Consider the following 18178-nt stretch of genomic DNA (forward strand, 5'->3'; position numbering starts at 1 on the left):
ATCATTATTTTTATTTTACGGATAAGGACACCGAGGCTCTGAAAAGTCACTGACTTTCGCAAGGCCACTGAGCTGGTAAATAGCAAAGCCAAGTTCTGCCTTTCTACACGTCCCCAGAACTCCCCATTAACCCCACTCACTGGCAACCGCAGGACCATCCGTTTCTGTCGGGTTCAAACTTCACGGGGGCAACATTTTCCTAATGCGCAGGCTCACTTTCCATACCGAAAAAACTACAGAGAACGAATGCGCATGTTCCACATACAAGCAGATTTGTTGTGGTTTTTCTCCCTCCGGCCCCCCCTCCCCATTCAGAAAGGTTAATTACGCATGTTCACTTTATCAACTTCGGCCACAGCACGCATGCTCACTGTCCATCGGGCTTTAGCTGACTCTGCGCATGATCTAGCTTCCAAGCGAGGCTTCGGCAGCGCTTCTGCGCATGCTTCTGCCAGTACCTGGCCCAGATGGCGCCATTGCGCATGTCCGTTGCCCATAGCTCGGCTTCACGGAGCCCTGTGCGCATGCCTCGGTGCCGAACTTGAGGAGCCAGTCTGGGGCCTAGGCGCAGACGCACTGAGCCCCAGCGGCCGGTGATGGCGGCAGCGGCGGCGGTGGCTGCGGCGGGTCCGGGCCCATGAGGCGACGACGGAGGCGGGACGGTTTCTACCCAGCGCCGGACTTCCGAGACAGGGAAGCTGAGGACATGGCAGGGGTGTTTGACATAGACCTGGACCAGCCGGAGGACGCGGGCTCTGAGGATGAGCTGGAGGAGGGGGTGAGGCCCGGGGTCCCCGGGGGTGGGGTGGGGGGGCGCCCGAGGTGACAGGGCCGGGGCGGCGGCGCGGGCCCGGGAAAGCCCGGCGCGTCCGAGGGCGCGGAGACCCGGGGCTGGGGGGCGCGAGTCGTTCCTGGAGATCCAGGAGGAGCCGAGGCGCCGCGCGGCCCGGAGCGGGGCAGCGGGCGGGGAGGACCTGGCCCTCAGGTGTGAGGCCGCTGCTGGGCTTGCAGGTGCCGGTCGCACCCCTCGCCCCGGATGAGCGCAGCCGGGAGCAGCCCGTGGAGGGGACGGGGACAGGCGCGCGCGGAGGACTTGCTCGGAGCCCCGGGACCTGAGTGTGCGGGGCGCGCGTGCTGCAAGCGTGTGCGTGTGCGGGGGGGAGGGGGACTGCGTTTGCTGGATGTCCCTTAAGTGCAGGTGAAGCGCGGAAGGGTGTCCCTTCGACTGTAAGATTTCGTGTTGCATCTTCAGACGTCCCACAACCACCTCTCTTCTCGGCCTGTCGCTTCTCTCCTAGGAAGCGCTCAGCTGTTAGAAGTGACAGCTGAAAACTTCTGTCGGGAGTAGCGCTGCCGCTGCAGTTACAGCCACCAGGAGTTTTATTTCGGGAGCAAGGGGGCTCTGCTGCATCTTCCAGGGTTTGTTTGTTTGCTTTTTTTTTTTAATTTAAAAAACCCCTTCCGTGTGACTTAAAAATAATTTATAACGACACACGGCATTTGTAACTTACTTTTCCCTTAGTTGTAGATGTCTATATTTTTTTCCGAAATACTTGATGTAATTTTGGGGTGGAAAAAAACCAACGTTGACAGCTGTGATTTAGCTTGCCAAAAATAAATTGCTTGAACTGAGACTTGTGAATGGTGGTGTGAGGGCTTTCCTTGCTGTAATTTAGGGTGCTAAATTTAGAATTGTTTTTCCTAAATGCATAGTTCGTTTTTACCTTTGCTGTCTTAGTTATTCTTTATTCAGGATAAATTTATTGCAAAATCACAAGTTGTACCTGACGTTCACAAATAGTGTTGTCATGTTAAATCACTGATTCTGGGGCAAATGACCATCAGTGATAACCTCATGATAACTTAAGTTGTAAATTCCATTGTCTAGATGAGTACATGGGTTTATGACTTAAGTCAGATGTTTGCTCTAACTACAGAAGGGGCCTCCCTTTTTACCCCCACCCTATCTCCTCCCTCTGGCAAGTAAGTTGTTTCCTGCTTGTTAACAGAAGATGCTATATACCTTAAATACTTTAGGAAAATAGGTTTTATAGAACAGAAATGCTCTTCTTATCAGTTGAGTCTAAATCGAAATCAGGCAGTGTGGGTAGTGTGGAAGATGGGTATTGAGATATATACTTTTTTTTTTTTTCTTTTTTTGGTGACTGCACAGCACAGCTAGTGGAATCTTAGTTCCCCAACCAGGGATTGAACCCAAGCCCTGGCAGTGAAAGTGCCAAATCCTAACCATTGGACCGATAGGGAATTCCCCGATGTATGTTTTTAGTATGCTTACATATGGAATTTCAGTTAGCCTTTCAGTGGAACAAATATGGGATTACTTTAATTACATATAACATACTCTCATCAGTTATATTGGCTCCATATGGCAGTGGCTTGGGAGCGAAGCAGGGGAGGAAAAGATAAGGGTGCTTTATAGCAATAAAATCTTCACCAGTTGAACTGATAAAATTTCCAGACCTTGGGTTTATTATGAGCTGAAACTAAAATACCGTCTTTAAGATTCTTGCTATGAACTAGGACCCCTCTTGAATGTTTGTTCTGCTGGGTACAGGCAAATAGGATTTTGAGCAGGTGTGGAAGAGGAGGTCAGAGAAATTGGTGGAAGTAGGAAAGAGAAGGAAATATGACTACTACCCTAGCGAGAGGAGCTTTAATTACAAAGGTAATTAAAGAGGATTTTGAGGAAGAGGCTTCAGCAAAATATATCTAACATAGCAGTGCTTTTGGAGTTGAAAATGTTTCTTTTGAGTGTGTTATTCTAAGAGATGCAAGGTGGACAAGCAAAGAGTTGGAGTGGAATTGGGTTGGCCACCCAAGGAGAGTCAGTGACATCCAGGTTTCTCTATAGGTTTTAAAATTCTGAAAAATGAGAGAAATTTAGATTCTTAGAAAGTCTGACTACTGTGAATTTCTAATAATATAATTAGAATCCTGTCTGTTTGTGAATTTATATCCTTTAGTGTGTCCCTCCATCAGGTGCTCAGTCGTATCCAACTCTTTGTAACACCGTGGACTGTAGCACACCAGGCTGCTCTGTCCACGGGATTCCCAGGCAAGAAATCCTGCCAATTTCCTCCTTCAGGGGATCTTCCCAACCCAGGGATCTAACCCGAATCTTCTGCGTCTCCTGTATTGCAGGCGGATTCTTTACCCCTGAACCTTTAGTACACAAGCTTTTAAAACATTCGTGCATATCAGAGTAGCCTCACATCCTCATTTTACAGAAAGGAAACTGAGGCATCAACCAGGGATATGATTGCCCAAGACCACGGAGGTAACTAGTGGTAGTATCTTCTGACACAATTCAGTAAGCTTCATTGCATAGCTTCTTCACTGCATTCACTAGTCTTGTTTGTAATGTACCTGTTTGTGGTGTGTCTGACCGAATTCAGATCCTTCCAGCCATGCTCCCTGACTGCATGGTCTCAAATAAATTGCTTAATCTCTCAGACTAAAGACTCAGAAAAAAGACTTTTTTCTTCTCCATAAAATGAAGACTATATGAGATAGAGTATATCAAGTACTCTCAAAATATCCTGGCACATTATGTAGTTAGCTGGTTTATGGAAATAGAGCTTGTCAGTGTTAACTGATTGCCAAGGAACCAATCATTCAAGTTTCCCCTCATCTGTACATAAAGACATAATAATAAATGCAGTTATACTAGGGGTACTGCCTTTTTAGAACAGTAGTTTATTTCTTTCCTTCCTTGCTTTCTTTCTCTTTGTCGTTGGTCCTGTTTAGAAATACACCGCCTGCCCTTTTTAATAATTTTTGGCCGTGCTGGGTCTTTGTTGCTGTGTGCGGCTCTCTCTAGCTGCAGAAAGCAGGGGCTGCTCTCTAGTTGCGGGGCCACGGCTCTTTTAGCTGTGGAGCACAGGGTCTGGGCACAAGGGCTTCGGTGGCTGTGGCGTGTGGGCTTAGCTGCCTCGTAGCATGTGGAACCTTCCCAGGCCAGGGGTTGAACTTGTGTCCCCTGCATTGGCAAGCCGATTCTTAACCACTGGACCACCAGGGAAGTCCTAGAGATACCTACTTTTTAGGTATGTTACACTGAGTGAATCTGTGTTAGTGAATGTATGTATTTATAGTAAATAGATATATTTACATGGCACAGTTAATTTTTCAGTGACTAAAAGATGAGAATTAGTGAGTTTTAAGTACTATATTAAAAGCAGTGGTTGAAAGGGTTTTTGTTTTTCTGTTTCATTGGTGATAATATAACTTGGGAACAGAGTTGAAACTAAGGGAAAGTTTTCCTTTAGAAATTTTCATTAGATTATGAAAATGTTGGAAACCTGCTTTCTGTGAAGACACAGGTTAAAAGAGTAAAAGAAAATTGTTAATGCAACTTAAAAAAATCATGAAATTTTTACTCTACTAGTTAAAAATTTGAAATAGAGACTTACTGCCAAATTTCAGATTCATAGATTTTTATTGAGCAAAAAGTTTTTAAAATTTTTAGTGTTTTGAAAAATAAAGTTTTAAAACCTGAAAAAAAAAAGAAAAATAGTGCTATATAGATAGTATGTATTCAGATGTTCATGATTATTAATATCTCAATACATGCATTTTATTAGATATTTACTGTAATGTACTTTTAAATAGCCCAGTATTTGAGGCCAGATTTACTTCTTTCCCCCAGATTACTGAACCTTATTTTATAAGGAAATATCTGTGAACAGCCAGGCAAGTGGATAAATGATTTAATGAATATTTAGATTAAGGATATTTTTCACTCATTCTGTAACAATTTATTTAAAACTTTTTAAACAGTTTATTTAAATTTTTATAAAATTGGGATTTAAGGCATATTAACTTGAATTTATATATAATTTTAATTTAAAACTTTGCAAATAGTCATTCTGATGGGCTAGTTTGAAACAGTTACCTTCTATAGTACCTCATTGTTTAGTCACTAAGTCCTGCGTCCAGCTCTTTTGTGACCCCATGGACTGCAGCCTGCCTGGCTCCTGCGTCCATGGAATTCTCCAGATAAAACTGCGGGAGTGGGTTGCCGTTTTCTCCTCCAGGGGATCTTCCCAATCCAGGGATTGACCATGCATCTCCTGCATTGGCAGGAGAATTCTTCACCCTGAGCCACAATGGGGAGAATTCTACTTTGTCAATTGTAGTGGCACATACACAAAAAAGCATTAGATGCGTCATAAAGCTTAAGGCAGAAAAAAAATCTGAATAAAGTTTCCTGTGAAGGATAACCATCAGTATATCCTGTAGAATAGCTTGATGTTTCTGGTGTTGGACTTCTAGATACCATTGAGTAGCAGAAAAAAAATTGTGCCTCAAAATGCTTGTGCTCCAGAGGTAACGGTAGGAAGTTCTAATCCCAGGTGCAGGTGGCAAGACAGGCCTGGCTGACTCCGGAAGTGAAACATAGCCACAGGGCATGTGGCTTCTTTCTAGGTGGCTTCAAAGTCCTGGCTCAGTGTTAATCACTCTGTAGTCTTTAATTTAGAATTAAGTAAAGTGAATATTAAAGATAAAACAATTATATAATACCAATTTTATAGAAGTTGGCCTTTTGTCTTTAAAGTAAAGTCATCATAGGTGATTGTATGAAGCCCCAGAGACCCCCCAAAAAAATCCTTTAATGATAACCACCCCTGCCTGCCCCTCCCACACAAAAGAAGCTGTATCAAGTTGAAACTGCAAGTATTTTTTTCCCTTTATACCGCATCCCCCCACACCCTGTTTGCCTATGTCTAATCATGAGACATACATCCTTGGTGTTAGACTTCATCCTGAGTTGTTCACACTGTGAGCAAGTTCTGACTAAAACACTTGTTTTGAGAGTGCATTTGACCACCCATTATGTAAAAATACTGTCCATTTCCTTTGTATATCATGACTGTGTACTGGTATCTTTGAAGAAAGATGAGGTCACCTAAAATTTATTGAATTATTCCAAAATTCTTAATAAAAACTTTAAAACTTCTAATTTTTTGGTGCCTGTGATAGAAATTGAGAGTTCATAATCAGACTGTATTTAAGAATACTCCTTTTAAAGCTATATTTTATAATACTAATGACTGAGTTTCTGCTGCCAGGTTATATTTTAGAGTTCAGTGACTTTTAGTATATTTTTAGAGTTATACAGCCATCACTGTAATCTAGTTTTTGCACATTTCTGTCGCCCTCAACAGAAACTCCGGGCCCACTCACAGTCTCCTCACTGCCATCCCCAACCCTCAGCAGCCACTAGTCTGCTTCCCATACCTGTAAATTTGCCTTTTCTGGAGCGTCCATAAGTGGACTTATATAATATGTGGCCTTTTGTGTTTGGCTTCTTTCACGCAAGTTAATGATTTAAGGATCATCTTTGTTGTAGTATATTTCAGTATTTAATTCCTTTTTATAGCCAAATAGTATTCCATCGTTCGTGTCAACGGTGTTCATTTGAGTCGTTTCCATTTTGGGGCTATTGTAAATAGTACTGCTATGAACATTTATGCCTGAGTCTTTGTGGAACATGTTATTTTCATTTCTCTTGGGTAGATACCAAGGAATAGATTGGCTGGATCATATGGTAAGTCTATGTTTAATTTTTGAAGAAACTGCCTAACTTTTCCAAAGTGGTTATACCGTTTTACATTGCTGCCAGCAGTGTATGAGGGTTACAATTTCTCTGCATCCTTGCCAAACTTGGTTTTTGGGGTTTTTTTTTTGGTCTTTTTAATTGTAGCTATCCTAGTTGATGTGAAGTGATATCTCAATATAGTTTTGGCTTTTACTTCCCTAAGGGCTAATGATAGGCCACTTAGCTTCTTTGTGGAAATGCCTGTTCAGATCCTAACCTATTTTTTTTTAAGTGGGTTACTTATTATTTTTATTATTGAGTTGTAGAAGTTCTTTATATGTTCTTATTTTATGGATTGTGAAGATTTACTCTCTCCTAGTTCTTCTAAGAATTTTATGGTTTATAGTTTTAGTTCTTACATTTAGGTCTGTGATCCATTTTTACGCGTGGTGTGAAGGTAAGGATCCAAAGTAAATGTTCACATGTGGATATGCATTTGCCCAGAACTGTCATTTATTGAAACAAGTCTCTCTCCCATTGAATTTTCTTAGCATCTTTGTCAAAAATTAGTTGACCATAAATGGAAGGGTTTATTCTACGCTCTCATTTCTATTTCATTGATTTATATTTCTGTCCTTATGCCAGTACCACACTGCATTAATTGCTGTTGCTTCATAGTACATTTTGAAATCAGGACATGTAAGTCCCCCAACTTTGTTCTCCTTTTTCAAGACTGTTTTTCACCCTACCCCCACCTCCCGCCCTTGGTTTTCTAAGTGAATTTTAGGATAAGCTTGGCAGTTTCTGCAAGAAAGGAACGAGGTGTTTTTAAAAGATTGAGTTGAATCTGTAAACCAATTTGTTTATTATCGCCGTCTTAACAATATTAAGTTGTCTGATCCATGAACATGGAATATCTTTTGATTTATTTAGGTCTTTTAAATTTTCTTTCAGCAATGTTTTCGGAGTTATCAAATCTTGAAACCTTGCACTTCTTTTGTTAAATTTATTTCTAAGTATTTTATTCTATTGATGCCACTGTGAATGGAGTTATCTTAATTTCATTTTTGAATTGTTCATTTTGCTAGTGTACAGAGGGTTAAATTAAGTTTTGCACTCATTTATACTATGGTCAGAATAAATGTTTGGCCAGTATAACTCCACACAATTTGAGAGTGTTGCTTAACCGTTTTGCCTTGATCAGCCATATCATTCATGACAGTATCTTGGAATGGTTGTGGTTACTTAGGCTTGGTTAGGTTGCAGTTACATAAGGTTTCTAGCATTATGTTAGTCTTATCAAAAGCATATCAAAATAACTTTTTATAAGTCATTTGATTAACTCAGAATGTGGTACCTTTAGTTTAATAAAATATAGAATACATATTTTGAATACATGTAATTTTTGAAGGAGAAATCACCTGGTTTTTTTTGTAGATCATTGATGAGTAGCATCTATAGCTTAGCTGTCACATAAAATTGAAAGTGAAATCCCCTTAATATTGTTTGTGTGCTTTACCTTTTTCATCACCACATTTACCTGTTAATAAAGTATAGAGAATTTGTAAGCTGATGTCTTTCATTCATTCTCCTTTAGTAATGGGGTGAAGCATTAAATTTTTAAAATTCTTGTTTATGGGATTATTTATTTTTAAAACTTTATCATATTTTTCAGGGTCAGTTAAATGAAAGCATGGACCATGGGGGAGTTGGACCATATGAACTGTAAGTATATTTGAAAAGGTTTCACTGTGCTGTCTCTTTTTAATTTTATATCAGCTCCAGTTTACAGCCATCATGTGATTTTAATAACCTATTCTTACATATATAGTCATACAGAGACTTGGTTTACTGAGCTTGGCACCAGTATGAAAACATATCCTTCATGTATGGATTTTGAGAAGAAGATTATTAAAATTTGGAGTATTCTGAATATGAGTCTGACTTGTGTAAAAGATTTTTATTAGTTTAATATGGAGAACTACCTTTTCCTACTGAACAATAAAAATTTTAGAAATGCTCCCCAAATCAAATGCTTCTTGTTTTGCTTGTAATGCATCATCTAAACAGAGATTTGTGCATTCTTGTGTCATTCTGGGAAAGCTTCATTAGTTGAATAGTTTTTTAATCTGCTCTGTATCCCACCTTCAAGTAAAAAGCCTTGGATTGTGGGGAAACTAAGATCACTCATAGAAAGCATTTAAAGGACAGATAAATTGCCACCCTTTTTGGAACCTTTAATTTAAGTATATATGGAAAGATGCATGGTTATAATTTATTAACAAGAATTTTTAGCTGAAAACTTGAACTGATTGGGTACATTTAGAAAATGCTTAGATTTTCTGCTGACATTGCCAAATACAGTTGGATAATACCTAATCTCAGACATTTTGAATAAACTAAATTTGAATAACTAGAAGACTTTTTTCCTTTGTCAGCTTACTAAATTTGTTCTAATTCATCTTAGTTTGGGAATACTTGATGCTTATGAAAATCAATAATCAGTAGCACATTCTGTAAACAAGCAGATCAGCAGACAGTTCTCAAGCCACCCTAATCTTGACCTACCATGTCATCGAATCATTAGTTAACTTAGAGCACAGATACTAAATTTGCTATCATGTACTTTTTTCCTTTTACTTAATTGGAGTATAATTCTCATTCTAACAATATGCTGAAGGTAATTTAACTTTTCGCAAACTTACTTTTGGTTTTGCTTTTCTCCCCAGTGGCATGGAGCATTGTGAGAAATTTGAAATCTCAGAAACTAGTGTGAACAGAGGGCCAGAAAAAATCAGACCAGAATGTTTTGAGCTACTTCGAGTACTTGGTAAAGGGGGCTATGGAAAGGTAGGAAGTGTTTTGAAATGAGAGCTGTTTTTGTCTGTCTTGGGTAGATTAATGTTTACACCCTGTTCCCAGCTGTCTTCTTCAGTCTTTGTAAGCTCTCAGCAAAGGACAGGATCATTTAACGCTATATTATTTGAGCAATGTATAGAAGCTCTCCTCCTCTTAAACCACCATTCACATAAAAGCCCAGCACTTTGTGGGTACTCAGTCAATATTTGTAGAATAAATAAATAGGCAGCTGGGCTAGGGAGTGTCTGTTACTAGAGGATTCATTCCTTCCTTTTGCTAAATGGTACTGACTGTAGGTATTCTTTTAAAAAACAAACTACTCCTTACTTTCAAGAGGCATGGCACATTAGATTGGTATCCATTACTGAGACCTTAATCTAAATTGATTTTCTTTGACTTGCAGTATTCACAGCAATAGAGTTAGGGAAGTTGAAGAATTTAAGAGAGGTGAAGAAAAATGAAGAACATCTCTTGGTTTCATAGTTTTCCAGAAGCTTTCTAATTTAAGACCTCACCTTTGAGTGTTCTGTTCAAGAAAATTTGGACATTCCGTTTGCCATTCTTTTTCAAACGATAGAGTTTGGGTAACATGTTAGTAGTTAAGATTAAGCTTGAGAACTATTTATGCTATTGTGTAGTGTTCATTTTTACAAAACATGGCATTTGTAGTTTATTCTTAGGCTTCAGGACACATTCTCATATGTTTTAATCATTGTGAATGTGTAACACATGCGCTGTGAATCTCATATTTTAGCTGTTGCATGAAAGGATATTATGGCTAATCATTTTAAGGCATAAGTAATTCCTGTCAAATATTATTAAATAGTTATATGTGAAGCATCTCTGAAAATTTATGAGCTATTTTATAATTTCTGTGTCTAGGAAACATGATTATAGTTTTTTCTATGCAAATTTGGATTTTATAAAGTAACATGGAGTGCTTGTTATAACACAGTGCTTGTTATTAGATGGTAATGACCAACTTTGCCACCAGATGTCAGCAGAATAAACAGGAAGGTTCTGTGTTGTATGACAGTTTTCACTACTAAGGACTTCCTAGGTAGCTCAGCTGGCCAAGAATCCTCCTGCAATGCAGGAGAACCCAGTTCGATCCCTGGGAAGTAAAGATCCCCTAAAGGGACATGCTACCCACTCCGGTTTTTTTGGGCTTCTCTGGTGGCTCAGACGGTAAAGAATTTGCCTGCAATGTGGGAGCCCTGGGTTGGGAAGATCCCCTGGAGGAGAGCATGGCAACCCACTCCAGTATTCTTGCCTGGAGAATCCCCAAGGACAGAGAAGCCAGGTGGGTTACAGTTCCTGGGGTCGCAAAGAATCGGACACGACTGAGTGATTAAGCACACTACTAAATCTTGAATGTAGTCTGGCTCTTTTAGCTCATCATTTTTGTGCACAGTCCTTGATGGTGCTAGTTTCTGTAAGAATATAGACTGCTATATCATTTGCTTCGTTTACTTAGGAATTAAGGGACTGTGACTTAACATAGTTTAGCTTTTAATAACACAGACTTTTTATTTTTCATCCAGGTTTTTCAAGTACGAAAAGTAACAGGAGCAAATACCGGGAAAATATTTGCCATGAAGGTGCTTAAAAAGGTGATTTCTCTCCTCCCCCTCAACTATATTCTTAATTGCTATAAAATCTATATTTTGGTCTAAAATTCTCAGTTAAAAATTGTATTTCTAGCACAATTATAAGTCCTCTTGGAATGTGGGGTACATTTTATCATTCTGACTCCTGTCTTATTCTGCTTGGTTACTTGGTGAGGGTGCAGAGGAGATTGCTTCAGTTCTCCTCCGAGGTTAACTCTTTTAGCTCTTTGTTCTGGTCTCTGTATTTCTAAGTAATAAGCATGTTCTGCTGTGACTTAATTCAGTAGTTTTAGAATTACAGATTGACTTCCTATTTTATTCCTTTCTTCCTTTTTCCCATCCTCATCTGGCATCATTTTCTTTCGATCTACTGTTGCCTTTGCAAACCTCCCATCAACTCTGTAAAACACCTTTCAGGCCAGTGTATGATCACGCTTATTAGATAAGTGACTTTGCTCACCTATGCTGATCATTCTCTCGGCATAGCTGTCGTTATGGACTTCCCCTTCACTACAGTCCTTCAGATCCTCCTGACTTCCCCTTCACTACAGTCCTTCAGATCCTCCTGACTTCCCCTCCACTACAATCCTTCAGATCCTCCTAACTTCCCCTTCACTACAGTCCTTCAGATCCTCCCGACTCCATCAGCATTGGATCCTTTGTTTCTTACATCCCAGATTTTCCTCTTTCTTAGTTTGTGTCCTGTTCCCTTGCTTTGGTGACCATTTACTGGTGATTTCCTGAGAAACTGAATGAAGGGGAATTTGATACCAAATTTTTGCAGTGATGTTTCTTATTTTGATTCTTATTATTTATTTTTACTGTTTCAGTCTTAAAAGTTTTCAGTCTTTTAGCTCCAGGGAATTTTCTTTTATGATCTCTTTGATAATTTTCCCTGGTTGTTTTCTTCTCTTAGAATTGCATTTACTTGGGTGTTGGACCTCCTAGAATGATCATCTGTTTTTCTTTCCTTTGCAGTTGTCCATTTCTTTATCTTTTTGTTTACTTTCTGAGGTTTTTCTAGAAATGTATTTTCTAATCATTTTAAAAATTTAGTGTATTTATTTGGCTTTGCTGTGTGGCTTGTGGGATTTCATTAACAGTTGCCCAACCAGGGATCCAGTCCAGGCCCCTGGCAGTGCAAGTACAGAGTCTTAATCCCTGGACCACCAGGGAATTCCCTTACTGATTTTTTAAAAACTATCACATTTGTAATTCCCCAAAGCTCTTTTTGTTGTTTTTTTTCTTTTTATACCTATCTATTTTATGAGTACAGTATCTTCTTTTATTCCTCTGAGACATTTTAATTATAAATTCTTTGAAATATTCTTTTGTTTCATGGGCGTGTCTCTTTTCTAAGTCCCTATCTTCTTTGACTTTGATTTAGTGTTTTGTTGCCATGTTAGGGCCCTTTAGATGTCTGGTGTCCTTGAAGAGTGGAAATCTGAGAAGCTGATCAGAAACTGTGTATGTGTAGCCTTCTCCAGTGTGCAGTCATGAGATTAGCTGGCAGTTGACCTAGAACTTCTAAACGTCAGTGTCTAAAGGTCTTTTTTCTGATATGGATCAATTTGTGCTGGGAAAGATCCTTTATTGTTTTGCCTAGAAAAAGCATTCTGGGGCTGGATGACAGACAGGAGATGGAGATCTCACCTTTCAACATCAGATTTTTACTGAAATCACGTTTGTTTTGTTTTTAACTTTATTGATGTAGAGTTGCTTTACAATGTTATGTTCATTTCTGCTGCACAGCAAAGCGATTCACTTACATATGCATATTCTTTTTCATCCATTATGGTTTATCACATGACATTTATTATAGTTCCCTATGCTATATGGTAGGTCTTTGCTGTTTATCCAGCCTCTGTGTACTAGCTTGCATCTGCTTATCCCAAACTCCCAAACCTTACCTCTACCTTCCCCAACCCCAGACGCAAGTGTATTTGCTTTGTGTGTCTATTTCTGTTTTGTAGATAGGTTTATTTGTTGTATTTTAGTTTATGTAAGTGATATCATATGGTATTTTGTCTTTCTCTTTCTGACTTACTTTGCTTAAATATGGTAATATCTAGGTCCATTCATGTTGCTGCAGATAGCATTGTTTTGGACTTTTTTATGGCTGAGTAACAAAGTCAGGTTTTTCTTCAGCACTCTTCTCTGTTTCTGATCCTTCACTTTTTTTTTTTTCTGGAGACTACATCTCTCCAAGTGGTAGTTCCCAGCTGGTTACTATAGATACGGGAATCTTGCTGATCTATCTCTTCCTTACAGAGACTTTCAGATAATCCTCCTGTTTTCAGCCCTCCACCTTCTGCCTTCTGTAGTCCTTAATGATTCCATATTTTTTTCCTTTTCTTTTCTGTTATTTTTACTTCTAATTTTTGAACACTGCCGTCTATGGGGTCACACACAGTCGGACATGACTGAAGTGACTTAGCAGCAGCAGCAGCAGCAGCAGGGCTGCTGGTGGGTCAGATGGTAAAGAATCTGCCTGCAGTGCAGGAGACCCAGGTTCAATCCCTGGGTCTGGAAAATCCTCTGAAGAAGGGAATGGCTACCCACTGCCAGTATTCTTGCCCAGAAAATTCCATGGATAGAGGAGACTGATGGGGTCACAAAGAGGCAGACAGAACTGAGTGACTAACACTAACTATTCAGGGCTTTACAGCTGGATTCAACGTTTTTTGAGTTATGTCTCTTTCCAGGCATTTAGGTTTGTTCATATCCCAGGATACTAAGTTATTCACAACTGCTTTATCCTCACTCCGTTTTCACCTTTTGAGATGCAGAGTTATGTGTGTTTCTTTGTTTTATTAACCTTGGATTGTGTATGTTTGATTTCCTGTTCTTTTGGTTTGGGATTGGGTTCTGAAAAGATCTCACTGTCTTAAAATCTTAGTAGAAAACTATATTAAGACAATGAAGATGACTTTTAAAAAAAAACATAGTGTTTATATATCATCCTATTTCCCCTGATTTTTACTTAAGCAGTACAAATGACTTCTTAATTTAAAAACTGAGGAACAACTACTGTGACCACAGCTTTATTGGTGATTGTCTTAAAGAAGCAGTTTAGGTCTTTTCAACTCCAGTTTCTGCATCAGTAAGCCAGAATTAATCTGCTCTCTGGCTTTCCCCTTGGAATCATATGAGATTATGGATTTTTTTTTTTTTTATCTATTAAGTATTTTAAGTCTAAAATTGGAGACAGTATAAATAATACTTGCTCTTGCAGTGTTGAAAGGAGTACTGGTCAGGTTTCTTAGAATAATCCATTCCTTTTGATATGTTGTTTATGAACACCTGATAATCAGGGCTGAGCAAAATTAGTCATAATTATATCTTGTGTCTGGCACAGATATCTTTAATGGAAAGAAGAGGGGTTTTTTTTCCTCCCCTACTGATGGTAAGTGGGTGTGATTAATATATTGGGAAGTCCATAGACTTGACTGCTGCTGTTTGTGAGGGTTCCTTTTTGTGCCCAGGCATCAAAGACCTAACTTGCTTTGCCTCTTCTCTTGCTTAGTTACCATGCGTTCTCACTGTTTGGTTTTTCTTTCCCTAAGCCTGGCTAGAGAATCACACACTGTGTCATTCATTCCTTGCTGTTCCTGAAAACAGGCTAGGGTGTAAGGTTTTAATTCCTAAATCCTTAGGTAAAGATAGCTGTGTTCTCCCTTTGAGTTTCTTCTTTTTATTTTGTTATCCCTGGAAGCAGAGAGTACTAACCCTCTTGGCCTGAGTATGTGGTAAAAATTTACCTCTTTCTAACCTTAAAGATAAAATCATAAACCAGATGTTTCCTTGTCTTAAATGAGTTGCTTACATCTAAATTATCCATCTGGATTGATTAGTTCTCCTGGGCTTGTTTACTCATTATGAGAAGGGTAGAATGTTGAGGAATAGGCTGTTTCCAACAACTCTCTCTCTGTCCTACCAGTTGCATCAAAAATGTACACTCTGGAAGCAAAATATTATTGCCCATGTCATTAGTTCAGCTCACATTGTAAATTTTAGAACCTTTGGCCAAAGGCTTGTAGCTCACAGATTGGTCATGTTTCTTTCATTCCTTCTTTTATTGAACCAGCTGAGAATCTGTAGTGTGCCAGGCATTTTGCTAGAGACTAGGGTTTAGCACTTGAGATGAATGTAATCTCTGCTCTCACTTTGCTTACTGTGTAATTCAAGGGAAGAACTGATAAGCAAATCTTTATAATTTCTACTGTAGTCGAAACCTTCCCACTTTGAGGATTAAGCTTATACTAATTTCTTAGTGTTTATCAGTCGTTCCCCCCCGCCCCAAGTCTTATTTTCCTGGGTGTCTTCTATGTCCTTGTATTAAATAAGTAATCAGTTGCCTAGCCTTCTAATTCCTCATTGATCCCAGAGCCATCAGCGTTCACCTGGTCCATTTCACATCGCCAGGCCCTGTAGTTGTATAATCCTCTTCTGAAACACTAGGCTATAATAGAACAACAGCATTCTCACTTCTTTATTCCTATAGTGCCTGGTCTTTGGCCCTTTAGTGCTTTGACCTTTCTGTTCTTTTTCTTCTCTTAGTTCCTTTTTAATTTCGCCTTGTACCTAATCTAGCCTAATCAACATGCTCTCAGTCACCTGCTATCCCTGGTTGACCTTATCCTGCAGAACACTCTAATCAGTTTATTTGTTAATACTCCTTTTTTCCTGTATTTCAGTTATTGAACGTCACTGGCAGAAATCACACAAACGTTAAATTGCTACTGGGAAAATTCATAGTCCCCAACTCACGTAGACCCTCCATACCCATCAAAGGTTCCTAGCCAGTCCCTTCATTCTCTCCAGCTAGTAGAGCCTTTACTGTCAGTCCCGCTGGTCTTTTTTAGCAAACTGCCTCTCTTCCTAATTGAGGCTGTCGGATATGATTCTCTTCACCTTTCTTGCCCTAATGCCGTGTTGTCTGCATTTTCACCTGTCTTTACTTCAGTCTCTCCAGGCATAGTGGGAGATGTGTTCTTCTTCTTTTCCAAAGCCAGACCCTCTCTTTTATGTTTGGATCCCCTCTCTTTCTGCCTGTTTAGGGTCTTTTCTTCGTCACTTCTCACTCTTTCTCCATCCTCTATCCTGACTCCATTCTCTGTTTATATTCATGTCTTTGCCATATTTAGAAAATAAATCCTTTCTTCACTCAAAGTCTATCATAGCTTCCAGTCTCTGCTGTTCATAGACTAATTTCTTAAGTCATTTTTTACTGTCTTTTTTACTCACTATGTTTTGAACTCATACTCTACTATTTTGATGAAACTCTTTTTCCCTTTGTCACCAGGGATCTAATTGCTGGATCCAGTAGTCTTTCCTTCAGTTCAGTTCAGTCGCTCAGTCATGTCCGACTCTTTGCAACCCCATGAATTGCAGCATGCCAGGCCTCCCTGTCCATCACCAACTCCCAGAGTTCATTCAAACTCATGTCCATTGAGTTGATGATGCCATCCAGCCATCTCATCCTCTGTCATCCCCTTCTCCTCCTGCCCCCAATCCCTCCCAGCATCAGAGTCTTTTCCAGTGAGTCAGCTCTTTGCATGAGGAGGCCAAAGTATTGGAGTTTCAGCTTTAGCATCATTCCTTCCAATGAACACCCAGGACTGATCTCCTTTAGAATGGACTGGTTGGATCTCCTTGCAGTCCAAGGAACTCTCAAGAGTCTTCTCCAACACCACAGTTCAAAAGCATCAACTCTTCGGCGCTCAGCCTTCTTCACAGTCCAACTCTCACATCCATACATGACGACTAGAAAAACCATAGCCTTGACTAGACGGACCTTTGTTGGCAAAGTAATGTCTCTGCTTTTGAATATCCTATCTAGGTTGGTCATAACTTTCCTTCCAAGGAGTAAGTGTCTTTTAATTTCATGGCTGCAATCACCATCTGCAGTGATTTTGGAGCCCCCAAAAATAAAGTCTGACACTGTTTCCACTGTTTCCCCATCTATTTCCCCATGAAGTGATGGGACCGGATGCCGTGATCTTAAGCCAACTTTTTCACTCTCCACTTTCATCAAGAGGCTTTTTAGTTCCTCTTCACTTTCTGCCATAAGGGTGGTGTCATCTGCATTTCTGAGGTTATTGATATTTCTCCGGCAGTCTTGATTCCAGCTTGTGCTTCTTCCAGCCCAGCGTTTCTCATGATGTACTCTGCATATAAGTTAAATAAGCAGGGTGACAGTATACAGCCTTGACATCCTCCTTTTCCTATTTGGAACCAGTCTGTTGTTCCATGTCCAGTTCTAACTGTTGCTTCCTGACCTGCATGTGGGTTTCTCGAGGCAGGCCAGGTGGTCTGGTATTCCCGTGTCTCTCAGAATTTTCCACAGTTTCTTGTGATCCACACAGTCAAAAACTTTGGCATAGTCAATAAAGCAGAAATAGATGTTTTTCTGGAACTCTCTTGCTTTTTCGATGATCCAGCGGATGTTGGCAATTTGATCTCTGGTTCCTCTGCCTTTTCTAAAACCAGCTTCAGCATCTGGAAGTTCACGGTTCACATATTGCTGAAGCCTGGCTTGGAGAATTTTGAGCATTATTTTACTAGTGTGTGAGATGAGTGCAATTGTGTGGTAGTTGGAGCATTCTTTGGCATTTCCTTTCTTCGGGATTGGAATGAAAACTGACCTTTTCCAGTCCTGTGTCCACTGCTGAGTTTTCCAAATTTGCTAGCATATTGAGTGCAGCACTTTCACAGTATCATCTTTGAGGATTTGAAATAGCTCGACTGGAATTCCATCACCTCCACTAGCTTTGTTCATAGTGATGCTTTCTAAGGCCCACTTGACTTCACATTCTAGGATGTCTGGCTCTAGGTGAGTGATCACACCATCATGATTATCTTGGTCGTGAGGATCTTTTTTGTACAGTTCTTTTGTGTATTCTTGCCACCTCTTCTTAATAACTTCAGCTTCTGTTAGGTCCATACTATTTCTGTCCCTTATCGAGTCTTTCCTTAACTCATCCTCAATCCTCTCTGTTGCACTGGAGCTATTGACCACAGCATTTTGAAACTACACTCCCTTCACTTCTGTAATTCAAACCTCCTGAACAGTTAAAAAATAACACCTTTGAAGTTTTTCAAACTTTGCAGAGTTGCAAGAATAGTACAGTGATCACCAGTTGTT

The 18178-nt window shown here is 39.8% G+C and overlaps 1 protein-coding gene across 5 annotated transcripts in view; it reads left to right on the forward strand.

Moving 5' to 3' along the window:
- Positions 1-623: 623 nt before the first annotated feature.
- RPS6KB1 (ribosomal protein S6 kinase B1) overlaps positions 624-18178 on the forward strand; it is a 37551-nt gene continuing 19996 nt past the window's right edge. For 3 of the 5 annotated variants that reach the window (XM_068976563.1, XM_068976567.1, XM_068976566.1), the window contains exons 1-4: positions 624-778; positions 8238-8287; positions 9292-9412; positions 10966-11034. In XM_068976563.1, the coding sequence (XP_068832664.1) occupies positions 638-778; positions 8238-8287; positions 9292-9412; positions 10966-11034 (381 nt within the window). In that variant the 5' untranslated portion in view covers positions 624-637. The remainder of the gene's footprint in view (positions 779-8237; positions 8288-9291; positions 9413-10965; positions 11035-18178) is intronic. The other 2 variants (XM_068976564.1, XM_068976568.1) reach the window with 2 other exon arrangements.

Source organism: Capricornis sumatraensis, chromosome 8, assembly GCF_032405125.1.
Source record: "Capricornis sumatraensis isolate serow.1 chromosome 8, serow.2, whole genome shotgun sequence".
In the NCBI taxonomy this organism is placed as follows: domain Eukaryota; kingdom Metazoa; phylum Chordata; class Mammalia; order Artiodactyla; family Bovidae; genus Capricornis; species Capricornis sumatraensis.